Source organism: Ceratotherium simum, chromosome 26 (assembly GCF_057802395.1).
Source record: "Ceratotherium simum simum isolate JZ-2026a chromosome 26, ASM5780239v1, whole genome shotgun sequence".
NCBI classification, from domain to species: domain Eukaryota; kingdom Metazoa; phylum Chordata; class Mammalia; order Perissodactyla; family Rhinocerotidae; genus Ceratotherium; species Ceratotherium simum.
The window spans coordinates 16,412,851-16,430,046 of NC_141925.1; the positions used below are offsets into that span (position 1 = coordinate 16,412,851).

A 17,196-nucleotide genomic window follows, 5' to 3' on the forward strand; every position below is an offset into this window, starting at 1 on the left:
GTCTCACTGGTCTTGGATTCTGTGTAAAAGCTGTATTTTGGGTATTTTTTTCTTTGCATTTCTGTTTTGAAAGTTTCCTACTGACATTTCTTCAAACTGGTTGATTCTTTTCCTCAGCCATGTCGAGTCTGTTAATGAATGCATCAAAGGCATTCTTCATTTCTGTTATGGGGATTTTGGATTTCTAGAATTTCTTTTGGATCCTTATAATTCTTTCATCACTGCTTATATTCTACCATCTCTTCTTGCATGTTGGTCCACTTTTTTTTTTAAGCTAGAGCCCTTAGCATGTTAATCATCATGGTTTTCGATTCTTAGCCTGATAATTCCATCCTCTCTACCATACTGAGTGTGATTCTAATGCTTTCTCGCTGTGTTCAACCTGTGTGGTTTTTTCTTTTAGTTTGCCTTGTAAGGTTTTGTTGAAAGCTGGATGTCGTGTCCTGGTTTAAAGGAACAATTGAGGTAAACAGGCCTTTAGTCTGAGGATTTATATTTATCTGGCTAGGGGTTAGGCTGAGTTTACTCTTAGGTGAGACAGGAAGAAGAGAGAGCTCTGGAATTGGGTATTTCCCTTCACCTAGGTCACTTAGTCTTTGGAAAAACACCAGTAAGTCTCTGCTAAAGTAGTTTCTCTTGTGGGCAAGTCTTTTTAAGAAGAACAGAATACTGTGAGTTTATTTCTAAATAGCTATTTTTCCCCTGTCCCTGCCAATAGCATGAGGGGATTTTTCTCCAGTATTTACTGTGAGAAACTGTTAGGATTCCTGGAGATAAAACTCACACAAGTATTGGAAACCTTCCAGATTGGGCAACCCTGGCATTTTTAAATCTCTTGCTTGTCCACACTGAGCATCCAGGAATTCATCAATTACAGTAAATGTTTTCCTACCATGGTGTTCTGGTTTCTGCAGAGATTTCTGACCTTGGGCTTCTGCTCCAATAAGGGGTGATTTTCTGTATTGGCCAGTCTGGGTCTCTGATTCTGCAGGCTATGCCAGACATCAGTTCTCTGATAGATCTATGAAGAGTTTTTGACTTTCAATTTGTTCAGCTTGTATCTTGTTATGTGGACAGGAGTGACAGCTTCCAAGCTCCTTACAAGCTGGATCAGAATCCAGGAGTCCAGCTCTCTTATTTCCTTTAGATCACTAACTTGAACACAAATTAACGTTTGAAATGGAAGTGAACTTTGTAAAATATTCTAATCTTTTTAGTAAAGAACTCATTGAGCAAGACAACGATATATTTTCAATGAGAAAACTACAATTTATAAACCCTTCCCTTCAAAAAGAAAAGACCAATATTAAGTATTTCCTGAGCCCATCCCACTTCCCACTTGTCCCTGCCTGTGGGGTTGGGTAACAAGGGACAGGGAAGTTCACTGTTTCCTGAGTATCATGTGAAGTTAAAGGAATATCTGAGATTTTCTGTTTGTCCTCCATGGATGCATTTACCTATGACATTGTTATTATGACTGGCTTTTGATACTGTAATGATATCCTAGTACCTTGGCATGTTTTTTGGGCTGACCTCAGTGTCTGAGCATCATTTAAAACTCTTGAATGGGAAAATATGTTTTAGGGGTCAAGAAAATGTGTCTTTCCGTGGTATTAAAATGGGGTCTTGCCTGGATTTTATTGAGCTGTAATTCCACAGGATGCCTCCGGCTGGGAAGCACTTTTGCCCTTTCTTGAAATGTTAGCTGTCATTTCTGTTGTTTATTGTTCTTGTTCTCTAGCCATCTCCCACTCTCTTTCTCATTTGATGACCCTCTGTTTTTAGTGGTCTGGGAAAAGCATAGGACCTGATGTGCTGTAATTGTTTATTAATTCAGCAATCAGCCAACTCTGTAAGATTTCAGAAAGGCTTTCTATTGATTGAAAGAGGTATATCTTAGTACAAAGATTTTGCCTTTTCTTTTTAAGTTTTTTTGGAGGCTTTTAAAACAATCCCAGGTTCTGGACGTCAGTGTGGATATTGGGTTTGACAAAAAAAATCACGGAAATGATGCATTAGAGTGTTTATAAAAATGTTTGCCATATCCATTACCAAAATTAAATAGATTAGTGTTCACTTAATAGAGCATAAACAGATCTTTTGACTGCAAAAATAAGTAATTTACTTTTGTGCTCTTTATCAGTGATGGTTGTGAAGTTTTATGACTTAAACAGGAAATTATAATTTTCCCTTATTTTTAATCCTATAATTAATCATTATGCTGAACAAAATGATGATTTTAATTTCATTGGATTATTATTTTGATATTTTGTCAGAATGATAGATTTTCACTAATAATATGTTTTGACATCATATTTAATTTTTGTTTCTTCCTCTCCTAGGTAAAGCCTCGAGTATATCAAGGTAAGAGTTTAGGCTTTAGTTTCCTTTGTAATATTTTCTCAGTTCTAGTGTTTGATGTGGGTTTTAATTCAATTGGGAGTAAATACAGTGACTTCTGATGTCTAATTGACTTTTTTGTGTGTGTGAGGAAGATGGGCCCTGAGCTAACATCTGCCAGTCCTCCTCTTTTTGGTGAGGAAGATTGGCCCTGGCTAATATCCATGTCCATCTTCCTCCACTTTTCATGGGACGCCTCCACAGCATGGCTTGACAAGTGGTGCGCCGATGCGCGCCCGGGATCCGAACTGGCGAACCCCGGTCGCCAGAGCAGCACGCCAAGACTTAACCTCTTGGCGCCACTGGGTCGGCCCCGCTAATTGACTTTTTGACGCTTGAAAATTTTACTCTTCTGGGGTTGGAAACTAAATGACAACATAAGGGGAGCTGCCATCTATTGAGATAAGAGACCCGCAGGAGGAATGGATCATGGGAGTGGGACGATAGGGTGAGTTTAATTTTGCATAGAAATGTTTAGGAAGCAAGTGATGGCATGAGGCTGAAGTTTGAGTGAATATGTTGACATGACCTGGCTCTTGGTGAAATGTAGAGATGATAAAACACTACTAGAGCCTATCAAGAAGTTTATGGCTGAGAGAAGAACCCAGGTATTGCCAGGCAAAGTGTGTGTCACAACCCTGGGTTATGAGTCTGAAGCGGAGGGAGCCACTCATGCCAGTGGAGAATGGGTGGAAATGAACCCAATGCAAAATAGGGATAAGACATTCTGTACAGGCTTCCTAGACTGTGATGATTAAGTGGTGCTGTCTGTTGAGAGCCAGGGTGGCTGCCTGACACTTAGTAGGCCCTAAGCTGCTGGTGTTTGTCACAGCGAATGCAACAGTGTTGGTGGTGAGAAGAGTGATCAGGGTATCAGAGCTCTCATGCTGGGCAAATAGAAGATAAGTTTGCACTTTGTGGTCAGGTGAGAGAATTAAACGCCTCTGAGAGGAGTGTGGAATTGTGGGCTGTGTTCTGGAGCTTTCCATGTGTTATCCATCTGTTACTGGGTGCTTTACGTGTGCTGTATTCCTGTAATGGTGGATCGTAACATTCTCATCTTGGGGCTGAAGGATATTGTCTTATAAGGATTGTGAGTTATCCAGGTCCTCTAGCAACTAAGTGGTAAAGCCAGGATTGTACCCAAGTGTGTTTGATTCCAAAGACCTTGTCCTCCTGAGCCTCCCACCCTGGCTCTCATGAAGGGGAATCTGCTGGGCAGCAGGAAGGCGTGAGAGACTTTTCAGTAGCTGGTCAAGTGACATTTAGAGGAATCTCTCTGGGTAATATTAAAGGGTGGGGAAAACCTGGAAGAAGTCAGGTGTTTTTTTTTTTTCTTTTTTCCTTTAGAGTTTTGTTTTTTAAAACAATTGCACTGATCTGTTTATTTTATGTGATAATTGGAGGACAGAATATAAGTACATAGGTTGCTTGAATTTTCTCTGTTTCTCTGGTGATGACAGGGCTGTTTGAACTGTTCACATTTTCTAAAAATATTGCCTAACGATGGGATGTTAGGCTAAGACATTGTTTCATCTTTGAAAAAAGATTAAATGGGAATCTCATTGAAATAGGTTCTTATTTCTATATTTGTTTCCTGCATTTAAAATGCCACTAACTGAAACTTGCTTTCTTCAGGGATTGTAGTTGTGCTAAAAAGTTATTTACGCTCATAGTGCCAATAACGTGCCTTTGCTATTGACACATTGGGGTAATTCAATTTTATTGGTTTTGGTAATAATCTGACAAATAATTTTTTTCTCTTTAGTTAATTTACATCAAATTTCTGAGAAGAAGAAGAATTACTTGAAAGAAAACTCAGAACTGGCCAAAAATATCTATTTGTGAACAGAAGGTATAATCATCCTTTAATTTTTATTTTCATGGCTTCACCTTGAAGTACTTCCTCTTTCTTCTAGTTCACTTATTTTGCTGTCTCTTCTTTCATCCTAGTGTCCCATTTCATTACAATGTATAACAGTCTAAATTCAAAACAAGCCTCTTATATATAAACTACCACTTTTTTTATATCTGTAAGGACTTACCCATGAGAGAGAGGTTTCACTATCACTATAATTAATATTTTTGAATTCTGAATCCATTATTATGTATTTGTATAGATCAATGAAGCAAAGAAATGTGCTCAAGAAAATAAGAGGCAGAACAAGATTCTTGGCGACGAAGCACATAAATTGCAGGTAAAAATCCCTCCTTTTCCCAAGATTACACTCTAAAAACAGAAATAAAAATAATGAATAAATATTACTAATTTCTATATGTTTTGTTTAAGAAAACCATCAAAATGCTTGGAAGCATTAATGACATGATTGAAAGTATATTTGCTGAACTGGCATCTGACAGAGATCAAACAGCGAGAATCGGGACTTGGTGAGAGTTTTGCTACTAAGTTATTACCATAATTTGACTTTTGAGCCTTTTTGTTCACTGGGTTAATTGAGCCCTGCCTTCTTCCATGCTGTTCACTGCTGTTTCAAGTACTAATACCACAGAGCCTTTTAAATATAAGGACTTAGGAAGAATTTTTTTCTGTTTTTACAACCTTGAGTAATTTTATATCATTTAGCAATCCCTCCCCTCCAAGAAACGTAGAACTGAGAAAGTGTAGAACAGATTTCTAGCCATGTTGGACAGTCCTGTCCCTCTTAGTACAGAGCACAGAATTTCCAAGGTGAATCTGGGGACAATATTTACCTTTCACTAAGAAGAGCTGTTCATTTGAGCTGTTTGGCTTCAAGATTTGAGGCCTTCTTTGCTTTTGCCTTGTCCCCCAGTCAAGTATCCCATTGTCTTGAGTGTAGGAAAGTCAGAGTGCCCAGGAAACATTTCTGACTTCAACTATTCTCTGAGTTCCTCATTTCTTTATGTGTTTGACTTTTCTCCTTGGCTCAAACCGGATCTACTGCTTTTAGTGATACAGGGGCTGATGTGGGACATGTTTTATTGGCGTTTCTTCTTTTAGCATGTCGCCCAGTGTTTCTATTGAAATCCAGTACATGTTTTATTTCTATCCTACGTGCAAATATCAGAAAAGAAAAATCTACAGAAAACTTAAAAGTTGATATTTCAGTGAACACCTCAGTAATTTCAGAAGTAAACTACCTATATTTGCTTCAAGAATTTCATTGTAGACCTTAGCTTTGGTGAAGAACAAATGTGTCATGTCTTAGAATATTAAATTTATGTTATTGATTTAGGGATTTTTCTTCTTGGGAACTAAGTCATTAGTGAGAATGTTTTGCTTTGGGTTTGAATCCCCCTGAATGAAATTCGTGTCAGTGAACTGAAATTGAAGTCTGAAGAACAGCATGTACAGAAGGAAGATGCTCAGCTTAAGATCAAATAGGAGCAAATAAAAAGTTACTCCCATAGATTATATAAATCAGAGAACTAAATATCATTACTTCTCTTTTAATTTTCTTATTTTAATTGAGACTAAATACACGTAAAATTTACCATCTAACCATTTTTAAGTCTACATTTTAGTAGTGTTAAGTACATTCACATTGTCGTACAATCATTACTTCTTGAATACCTTTTCTCAAATCTCCGTTAAAGTCAGGAGATGTCAGTGGAGCATTCAAGGATTCGAAGCAGACAGCCTCGACGGCTAATAAACGTAATCTGGAAGGTATGTTGCTTGTTGGGAAGAAACCCCATATAGTAAAAATGAGTTTGCAGTGAGAAGGTGAAAACTGACTTCTTGCCTTCAGGATTCTCTCCTTTCTTCTCTCCCCATCACAACCAAGTATTTGGAACATGTGCACACACACAAAGAAAATGGTTTTATGCTTTACAGAAAGGAGAAAGAAACTAGAAGACAGCTGTGAGGCACTGAGATCTGTTAAAGAGACAAAGGAAGCCGAATTAGAAATGCTAAAGAAGAACACACGTATGGTTGATGAAATCTGTGGACAAAGAAAGTGGGTCACAGAACAGTAAGCTATTCATGTGTTGATTGTTACCAATACTGTTGTATTAGTGAATGTGTAGACCAATGTAGAGAATTATAATTTTTTAGAACATTTATCACCGTATTTTTGCCATATTCAGTCAGTACAGAATTGTTTCTCCTTTCTGCCTTGATTTTTGTAATCTGCATCTTCCTTTCCATTCTAACTGGTTGTCAGAGATTCTTATTTGTAATTACTTTAAGATTGGACGGCGTACAGGTACCAGCTTTAATCACTTCATTATCTGGAACCCTCTGGGTTCATTTACATTGTACTCTAGGTTTCAATCCCATCATATTGTCCTGACCTTCCATATGTCTATCATTTCCTATTAAATTCTAGACATTGGGTAGATAATATTTAGAGAAAAATTGAGGCCTTGTCTGATGTCATCCTGCTGCAGAAAAGATGGGTGTTTACATGTGGCAGGTGATCAGGGACGCCAGCAGTACTGAATCCTATTAATCCAGTTAGTGACTGAGACCACTCACTGCAGGCTTAGTCCCTCCTAAGGCCAGTGTGTTTTCTGTCTGCCTTTATTCTCAGTGTGTAAGTCTCCTGGGACCCAGCTAAGGCCCGCAGGATTTTCTAGGGTGACCTTCGCTGACTGACCATGAAAATGCAGCTCAGCTGCCTTTGCATCTCAGAAGTCTCCTCTGGGATTAGTTGATGAACCTTGTGGAAAGTGGCCCCAAATGCCAGGCTGACCTTAATCCTGGGCATCCTTCTTCTCCATCTTGCCCTGAGTTTCTTTACTGGCTTGTTAGCAATCTGGTGCATTCTATCATGAATTTCATATTTTGGCCAATGTTTCCTATTGTTGCCAGGGGGAGATGAGGGACTTCAGACCCACTCATCCATGTTCAAAGGCAAAACTTTTCTTATATTCCCACAAGTGCCAGGTTTGTGTTCTCCCTGCCCAGGGCTGGGGTAGGGTGGCTCTGTCCTCACTGGCATCTTGTTTGCATTAAACTATGAGATGTTTTATGGTGGTGATAGTGCCCTACTTCTCTCTATATCCCCATCACCTTACAATGCACCCACTATGTTCCAGCCAGTCCAGAAAGCATTTGCTGAAAGATTGGCTGCGTGGCCAGAAACAAATGTGAGAACTTTGTCTCTTTAGTGTTTTCGTCCCTGTTTCCTAGGGCTCTTTAATTTTGTGTGTGATCCCTAGCAAATCCAATGTCAAGTTGAGAATCTTTTGAATCAGAACCTTGAACAAAGTAGTTTGAAGGCAGCACAACACATCTGCCTTAAGCCATTGCCCTTTGCAGCCTTCACTGTCAATGAAATCAAGGTACTTGTTAATGAAATCAATCTACCTGTTATTGATATCCTCAATTTGAAAGTTTTTCATTTTCAGGAGATACCCTGAATATGGGGCGATTCAGATAATTTTTCCTTCAGCATGGTTTCCATTCTCCTCAACTAGGATCTTTGAAGTAGGTGGCAGGAGTTCCATTCTTGAACAGTAGAAGTGTCTAGTAGTTAATTGTCCGATGTTATGACCCCATGTCCAGCAAGGATCTATGGCTGTGTCATGGCGTCAGGTCTCTCCCTGAGAGAAATCAGACAAGTCATGAACCTCTGCTTCACCCTAATGTGCTTACTTGCGATGAGCTGAAAGAAAATGAGCTTGTGCTGTCCCAGTCCCAAGAGACTGAGCCTGGGAGGGCACATGGTGCGTCTCATATGTGCTTTTTCTATTTGTTTAGTTCATTTACTAATGACTAGGAACACAGAGCTGTGAAGAGAAGCTCAGAATTGCCAAAGACTTGCCAGCAGGATGGAGCTTGATTTTTCTTTGTGCTCTAATGGGGGGCTTAAATGCTTTCCTCTGATTATATTTGTCCATCTAGGCATTTGTGGGGTAGGATGGGAGGGGACATTTGAATCTTGCCCTTTGGATTTCTGGGAGGGGAGAAAGGCAGAATTTCACATGGGCTACGGATAATGCATATGTCTTTCCCCTCTTAGGAAGTTGAGAATGAAAGACCGTGAGCGGGTGGAAAAGGAGCAGCAGCTCTCAGCGGCAGAGAAGAGACTGAAACTGGCTGAGGAAGAAACGCAGAACTACAGGTGAGTTCAGCTCTTGAATACCAGTGGCTCGTAAAACCTTTGTTGGATTTTTTTTTTAACTTTTGTACAATGTTTAGACCCAATTCATACACCAATATAAGCAAATGTTCAGAAGACATTTATATAGAGATTTCACACAAGAAAGAAAAATGTTAAGTTTCACAAATGTCAAGTTAAAATATTAACTTAAAAAAAGTAGGGGCCAGCCTGGTGCCGCTGGCAGTTGGGTGCGCGCTTCTGCTTCGGGCGGCCCGGGTTCGCAGAGGTTCGATCCCAGGCGCATCAATGCACCGCTTGTCAGGCCGTGCTGTGGCAGTTTCCCACGGAAGGAGAGGGACTTGGTCACGGATGTTAGCCCAGGACCAATCTTCCTCAGCAAAAAAGAGGAGAATCGGCATCGGATGTTAGCTGGGGTGATCTTCCTCACAAATAAATAAATAAATAAATAAATTTGCTAATAATTTCCTGATCCTCAATGTTGACCAGACTATGTCGAAATGTGGTTCACAATAATGTTCCTGGAGGAGGTAAAAACTGTTGTACATCTTAGGGAAGCAGTTTGGTGTCGGATGAATCACATCAGTAGATACGAGCATGCCATTTTAGAGACCCAGTGTTGTAGCCCTGAGAAATATGATCAGGATGTAAGGAAAAGAAGCAGCGAGCTGTATGATGAAAGACGCTCATTGCAGGATAAATTAGGGAGATATTGAGAATAGGTGAGGGAATTATATCAACTCAGAAGCTGGCGGGCATTCGATAATAAGGAAACAATGTAGCAATAGCTTTGATCCTACTGTACTTTTATAATCATGTGAAGTGTGTCTTATAGGATTGGATAATGTGTATAAGGGTACAGTTCAGACAATGGAAACATGGGAAGACTATTTAAAATCATCCTCAATATCGTGCTTTATCTGATGAAAGCAACTGTCACTCACAGGCACCAAATTGATCAAATGCGACAACAAGCGCAGCAAGCGGAGTTCACCTTCAGACACCAGGTAACCTGCATCTGCCCACAGTCCCGCCTCCTTCAGCACCCAATGCAGAGGGTCACAGCGGCCCTGGAAGCCCTCAGCATAGGGTTATGACGTGTTGGCTTTTTCAGATGGCTGTGTATGAGAAGAACGCTCACGACAACTGGGTAAGTTTTGCTTTCTTTCCTTCCCTTTGTGCACAGTCTGCCACAACTGAAGGTGGATGTGTTTTTCTCCCACAGATCAAGGCTCGGATTTGGGAGAGGGAGATAGCAGAGCAGAGCAGGGAAGCCGCCCACTTGAAACACAGGTATGGGATTTTGACGTACATTTTTTACAGGTGTTTTTGAGGTGTTAGGGCTAAGCTGTTTAGTGCCTAGTAAAGGACTTGGTGTTGTAATTTTATTGAAGTCCATTCCTTTTCCTACATTCAAGATTGGAGATAATGCCCAAAAAGAGGGTGCCTGAGGGATACAGGCTGCACAAACCAACGTCGGGAAGACCTGGGATGCAGAACCCTCCACAGAGAGGTAGGGAGCACATTGTGAAGTGCAGCCACTTAATTTCTGCTGCAAAACCACTCCATGTCCTACCTGTTCCTGTGGGGGATCACCGTGTTGCCTGGAACCAATCCCAAGCACGACCTAAAGACAACAGGTTATCTCGAGGGGTGACAGGAAGATGTTTTCCTCAGGTGCCCCAGCCAGACTGGCTTTCTGGGCCTGCGCCCTGTGACTGGTGGAGCTCATGCCCCGCCACTGACTGTGGACCCTCTCTGCCCCCAACACCCGCCTCGGGTGCTCTTGGATTGCTCTCAACTGGAGAGACGTGCCTGGGGGAAGTGGGTGCATGCTTCCTTCCCAACTTGAGTCAATGCTGAAGACTTGATTTTTCTTTGAGTTGAGAAAAAAGGCATTTATTTACTATTTTGGAGGTTCCCTTATTCTTCCTGTTTAACTTTTGCTTGTGGACTTTAGTATTCCATTCATAAATTAAATTTCTATGTAATTTTACTCCTGACATTATCAGTGTAACGCTACAGCTTTGCTGTTAAATCCCCATATCTTCCATTTTCTCATTACTATAATATTAGTCTAAGTCCATTTCTGTTCATAAATATTTATATAATGTCTGGTCACATGTGGAAGGCAGCTTATGTGTAGAGTGAGAGATTGAAAAGTCCACCTGCGGCCTGGAAGAAAAGGACCTGTGCTGTTCATGTTGAGGGGTTGTTGCTATTATCGCATCTGAGGTTATTCTCATTTTAATTTTACTCTATGATGAAATGGTGATTTCCTGATGTGTATTGGGAAACCCCTGTTTCAGTGTTGATTTCCGCTAGTTGAGCCCGGACCTGACCACAGGTGGTTGATGAGTTATGAAAACCCCTGAACCAGGGCCCTGTAGTGTCTTCCTCAAGGGTCAGGGACGGGTCTCCCCTTCTCCTCGGGGGTCACCTGAGGTGTGTGGGGAGCCCTCTGCCATTGGTAAGGGCCCAGAAGTGGGAAAGAATGTCAGATGGTGGAGGAAGGCGCGGAGGGTGTGGTTTCCTTCCTCACAGTCTATGCAAGTCCGACTAAACCCCCATCCCTCCTCTCTGGCCTCTTTCAGATCCGGGACCTGTTTCTGCGGCTGTGAGGAGCAGCAGCTCCGGGGGCAAAGTAAGTGCTGTGGTCATTTTCAGTCGTAACCGTCTCTGGAAACGTTGACGTGTGTGTGCAGCAGGCTCTCTTGGCCTCATGTCCGGTTTGTGTGTTCCGTGGCACGTCTGCTGTGTCATTTCCTTCCCTGAAAGCACAGTCTTCCCCAGGAGCCTTTGGGCTTCCCCACTCTCAGCTCTCATCTTTGGTGGCGCCTCCAGAAGCCTTCAGTGCTTCTGGGCTGAGGACTGCAGGGCTCTCACGGTGTGTTTCTGGAAGTAACACTTGAGGGTTACCTTAAGCCCACACTGAAGTCTCTGGCAGAGCCGACTCCTTCCTGAATTCCTTGGCGAGGATTGTTGTTGTTGTGGTTCCTTTGCTCCATTCCTGGTTTGGGTTTGGTGAGGAGCCTATTGGGAACGTCTGCCATCATCCTCATGGGAGAGGAACAGGAGAGGCCGTCCCTCCAACTTCATGTTGGGTGCTTCGTGCGATTTGGAATGTTCTTGGATCCAGCCGATGTCACAGTTCCTCAGGGTCCCCTCTCTATGGGTCATTGTGCTCTCCAGGATCCCTCCAGTGGTAGCCTAGGTCAGAATAGTCTGAATGATCACAAATGGCCTATTTGCAGTAGGAAATGGGAACGGGCACCAAAGGAGTGAAGAGTGTACATCAGAACTGCGCTGCAGGACCTATTCCCGCCAGAGGCCATCACTAGTGCTGACATGAGGGTGGTCCTGTGGTGTCCGGTGGTGCCGTTAGAGCCAGGACGCTCCCTCATCCCCTGTCACGGGTTTTACGGCTGGAATCAAAACACGTCTGTGTTCATTCTGTCCTTTACAATGCCCTCCTCACGCTTCCGCTGGACACAATTAGTCCGCTGGCCTCACGGTGGGCTTAGAAACCTGTCTTCCTGTGGGTGACGATAGATAGAGCTGAGCCTAACCGAGTCCTGTCGGTCACACCGTTCCCCTCAGAAAACGCAGGCCCCCGGGGTGCCCAGCGCCCCAGAGGTCCTGGTGGCCGTGGGCAGACCCCGAGCGGAGGAGAAGACCCCTTTGTCGGGGAGGGAAGCTGAGGCGGGGGACGGGCAGGGCAGGGGCCTGCAGGCAGAGCTTCTCCCCAGGAGCAGCTCGGCTTCCAGAGGTGGGGAGCGGGCTTTTCCATCCCTCTCGGGCGCTCTCTTCTGAATAGAGAGCCAACAAGGTTCTGTGGTGCTGGGGGTGGTGAGGAGGGTGGAGGCCGGTCCTGGACCGAGATGCCGGTCTGCCTGGAGTCGGCTCCTTTCTCAGTCTGGTGTTGCCTCCTCCGGTCCTCTAGGACAGGACCCCTTGCTCTTGTGCTTTCGCCGACACGGGCGGTGACGTGTGGTGACAGTGGTTCATCCCCGTGGTGTTTGTTCCTACCCAAGCTGCGCCGGCCCCCGTGGGAGAGGTAGAGCGGTCTGGCATGGATGCTGCTCTCCTGGCACCTGGGGGCGGGGAGGGTGCCAAGTGCTTCCCCGGCTTCACTGGGTTTCAGCTTTGGTTGGTGCTGGCGCTTGTGTCTGCCACATCCACCTGACTTTAAACTTCTGTTCCGCAGGTCAATGTTGAGGCAAGAGGGCCTCCTTCTTTTGCAGCACCACCCTGCACAACCAACCCTGTGGGCTCTGGGCCACATCTGTCTCCTCCATCCTGGAGGCCTCTAGGCCCTCACCCACTGCCTCCACGTGTCCCACTCGGTAAGATGATCTGAAGAGTATGAGTTGACTGTAAAGCATATTCATCTCTTTTCCTATGGAGTTTTTGGAGGAAAGGTAGATATGTTACTGAGGGCTTTGCAATGCAAGGGTAAACCTGGCTGAGGACATTGTAACGTTCCTCAAGTTTCTCAGGACATACGGACAATGGGCCGTGAATTGCCCCATCCTGAGCTGGGCAGCAGGTGTCTCATAGAGAAGGAAAGAGGCTGTCTACAGAAAGGCAGAAAGAACAGTTCTGCAGATGCACATTGTACACAGACCATGTGCCGGGCTCTGTGGGGGATGAGGCGCACCCCTAACTTCAGGGGCTTAAGGTGTCCTATAGCAGAGGGAGATTTCCATTCAAGATCCTGTGATCACGTAATGGAAGCAGCAGTGAAGGGACCCAGAGAACAAAAGAGGGCGACGTGAATCTCACCAGAGTGAAGCGGGAGGTTGTGAAGAGAAGAAAGAGTTGAGGAGGTGCCCAGCGGGGGTGGGTTGGGTTCCTTAGATGGAGCTGAAAGGCCATTCCCAGCCGGGCAAGCAGCTCGAGCAGGGAGTGTGAAGGCAGTGCGAGGTCCACGCAGAGCTGCTGCGTGTTTTCAAATCACACAGTGTGGGCAATGCAATTATCCTCATCAAAATGTTGCTGTTGCCCTAAAGCCCTTAGTTCATAATCGAAATCAAGATTCTTGTTTCCCTTGGATTTCTGAAAATTCTGGATCTGTACAATGGAAAAATCTCTGGAGGTTTGGAAATGTAACTTGGCTCTTTGAGGATCCTTTGTCTGCCTGAGTTTATTGTGCCCCAGTGAGACTAAATGTGAAGACAGGGTCTAGATCAGCAGAGCAGAGGCCTTGGCCTTCAGTACGAGTCAGACTCTTCCTGGTATATTCAAGGTTGATCAGGAGCCGCCCCTGCTGGACCCCTCTCACCACATCCCTGCATCCTCTAGTCACCACCCCTGACTGTCAGCTTTGCATCTCCCCAAACTTACCACACAGTATCCTGATTCTTGGCCTGTGTACCTGCTGTCTCAGCTCCTAATACCAACTCTCAGTGGGGCGTACTCAGATCCTCAGCCCTGTTGTGTGTGTAAGGGGGTGATACTGGATTCTGAGGTCATTGTGAGGAAGACGAGATTAAGTACATAATGAAAGTGTCTGCAAAATGGCTGGGACATGTTGCAGTTTAATGAAAATATCACCACACAGAAGATTATCAGAAGATAGTCATTGAGGTACATTCCATTAAACTGAGGGTGTAAGAGCTCAGGCCTAGAGATTCACAATCCCTGTTTCAAAAGATAAGGAAAAGACCCTGCTTTTTTCTATTGAAATTCGGATCCCACCAGTTAAAGATGGAAAAGATAATTTTGAGAATGTGTGAGTTCAGAGATCTATACCTGAGACCTGAAGACAATTATTTTCCATTCACTATAAACACACAGATGCAGCCGCACACTAAAGTGTTCATCAGAAGCCAGAGATACGTTATAGAAGACAAATGTAGATAGGAAGAATAGCCTATCATTGAAATAACCCCAAATCTCTTTGCCTTACAGGACACTCATTTTGAAGGAGGACACTGAGCGGTGATAAACTGGCTGTGGCAAATTATTATGGTTTTTCCTGCCCAATCCTGCCCCTCCACTTTTATCTTTCCTGTTGTCACCCCTAATACACTCTTTACAGTTCTAACTCAGTATCAGCTGCCTGCTTTTGGAGGACCATCCAACTCACCCCAGGGAGTGTATACAGTGTGATTCTTGTACACACAGTTCAAAAACAGGCAGAAACCACGGGGATGGGGCAGAAGCAAGGTTATTCCTTGGGGGTACTCTTGACTGCAAGGGGCCTGAGAGATCCTTCGGGTGGTGGGCACATCCTACATCTAGATCTGGCCGTGGTTATGTTTATTCAGTCAATAAATACTCAGCACATGGTGCCTGCCAGTCCCATGGGTGTCTGGTGATCAGAGAGACAGCTCTCTTTCCCCAGGAAGTGGCCAATTTCTGATGGTGGCGAATAGACAAGGGGCCAGGAGTGGCTCCAGGAGAACAGTGAGGAGGCTCTGCAGTAATCCAGGTTTTGTGCCCTTCACTCAACTTGCCAGCAGGCCCCCAATAGCACCAAGTCCAGGCAGTCTTTGCTGGGGGCTGATGGCATCAGAGTTTTTTGGTAAGTCCCATGAGCTCCCATAATCCTCCCACAGGTTCCTTGTTGAAGGATGGGCAAGGCAGAGGTCAATGGCATGGGACCCCCCTGCCCCCATCTACACACACACCAAGGAGAAGGTGCTGGGGTGGAAATATCTGGCTCCATCCAGGTCTCCCAATCCAATCCATTCTGCCCTGGCAGCTCCTGGAGCCTGAAGGGCCCTCCCTCCTGCCAAGTGGCGGGAAGCAGCCAGCCCGCCAGCAGCTCTGGGAACACCAAGCTGAAACCGGTAAAGAGTTAGCTATTGATGATTAGGTAGCTAGCAACTAAGGTGTTTTTCTTTTTCTGCAGTTACTAATTATAGCGCTTAGTCGCTCACCTACCCATTGTTAACTGTGCTGCTTAGGCAATATACTGACTCCCACTAGGTTCCTATAGATAACATCTCCTCATGCCTGGGTCACCACGGTAATGGATGTTTGAGCTGTTTTTCAGGAATTAGGAGCCCTTGTCCAGTTCAGACCAGTTGAGACCACCAACCCATCAACTGGGCCTGTACACATGCCTGATAAGTGACCTTTTGACATCAAGAAGCTAAAAACTCCACCCTCACATCATGCTAATGCCACCATTTTGTGAACGTGTCCTATGAAGAGGCATGAAGTGTGACTACACTTGCACAGATCATCAATTACCTCACCTCTCCTTACCTCCAATCATCTATCTATCTACCCCGCTACCCTATAAATATCCTTGAGGCCCTGTTTTTGAGGAGGCAGATCTGAGACTAGTTCTCCTGCTTCGTCACTTGGCTGCCTTGTGATTAAAACACTCTCTGCTGCAATCTTGTCATCTCAGTGATTGGCTTTCAGGGCAATGGGCAAAAATGAACCTGGTTTGGTAACGGCACAATCATCACAATGAATTGCTGTTATGAAGGAGTGAAAGGAGCAGGGAAGCGGGTACTGCAGCTCTCAAGAATGAGGCGGGACTTCTGGGGAGAGGAGATGACTGGAGACTGGCAGCCAGCCTGTTAGAATCCACTGTGGGCTGTTGGTGCCTGCTGGGCTAGTCTGGCTGTCCCTAGTGCTGCACACACCTTGGGCTCCAGCACCCCCAAACTCAAGGAGGTCCTGGCTTCTTTGGACCCTGTGTGCCCTGGCACAGACTCTAAAGCTCCTGCTTTTCTTTCTGTTTGTTGCCCATCTTTGCCACTAGAAATGCAGCCCAGCTCTGAAGTGCAGCCTGACTAGTTGGGACTGCCAATCCCTACCCAGTGACCCCACACCTTCCCCCGGNTCAGACTCAGGCCCTCAGCCTCCAAACCTTGGGCCGGACCTTCTTCTCAAAGGACAGTTAGATGAGGAGCCTCCTGGCCTATTCAGCGGGAGCAAAAATTCTTTCTAACAATTTTCAGGGTGATTCCATACACATTTACTTTTTTCTCCTTGAAGAGAAAGAAGCAGGCATCCTCAGAGACTGGCATGTGCCTCTGACACCCTTTTTCTTATAACAACCCACTGAGGCCCCTGCACTCACATAGGAGCAACCCGTACATACACATTCACACAACACTTCCACGCTTTGGAAACAAACACAGCTTTACACAGCCTCCAAACAAACATACAACACTTCCACACCCCTGAAGCCTGAAACTACACCCTCCACAAATACCAGTGCCAATAAACACCTGGAATAGACACAGATCTCTCAACCCCTGCCCACATGCACACATACACAAACCCTGAACACATACTCTCCACTCTGCTCTTCTATAATTATACACAAACACTCTTCCATCTCTTAGCCCCAGCACCTCCTCCAGGCCCCTCAGAGAACCTTTTGAAATTGCTGGAAAAATTGGGATTCTGATGTAGGTGACTATTAAATAGTTGAGCAAGTTTACAATGCATCTCCCACTACCACTCCCTCACTACGTCATAGCCACACAAACACACACACACACACACACACACACACCTCACAATGACCATACACCCTGTAACCACATGCAAATACAACACACACACAGATTTTCCAAATGCCTATATACCTTGTGACTACACATAAACACTGATACAAAACACCTACTCTGACCGCATATGCACATCCTGACCACACATTCTCAGGTCTTACAATATTAATCCACCTTCTTACCACACACAAACATTGACCACACTTATGTATTTATTTCACATTCATCCAGATCTCACACAACCATAAACTCTCAAACCATAA

General features: G+C 44.4%; 1 protein-coding gene across 1 annotated transcript; it reads left to right on the top strand.

Annotated features, from left to right (window-relative positions):
* Positions 1 to 6,013: 6,013 nt before the first annotated feature.
* Positions 6,014 to 9,783, top strand: LOC147913581 (transport and Golgi organization protein 1 homolog). Its single transcript, XM_087417810.1, has 6 exons — positions 6,014 to 6,049; positions 6,218 to 6,356; positions 8,352 to 8,453; positions 9,397 to 9,457; positions 9,565 to 9,600; positions 9,676 to 9,783. The coding sequence occupies exons 2-6, from the start codon at positions 6,292 to 6,294 to the stop codon at positions 9,781 to 9,783; spliced, it is 372 nt and encodes a 123-aa protein (XP_087273936.1). The 5' UTR covers positions 6,014 to 6,049; positions 6,218 to 6,291.
* Positions 9,784 to 17,196: the final 7,413 nt, after the last annotated feature.

Bases quoted from the DNA above. Each gene is read 5' to 3' on its own strand.
- LOC147913581 (XM_087417810.1), top strand. From the start codon at position 6,292: ATGCTAAAGAAGAACACACGTATGGTTGATGAAATCTGTGGACAAAGA. The intron at 6,357-8,351 runs GTAAGCTATTCA...TTCCCCTCTTAG, and splicing joins AGAAAGTGGGTCACAGAACA to GAAGTTGAGAATGAAAGACC. The intron at 9,601-9,675 runs GTAAGTTTTGCT...TTTCTCCCACAG, and splicing joins AGAACGCTCACGACAACTGG to ATCAAGGCTCGGATTTGGGA.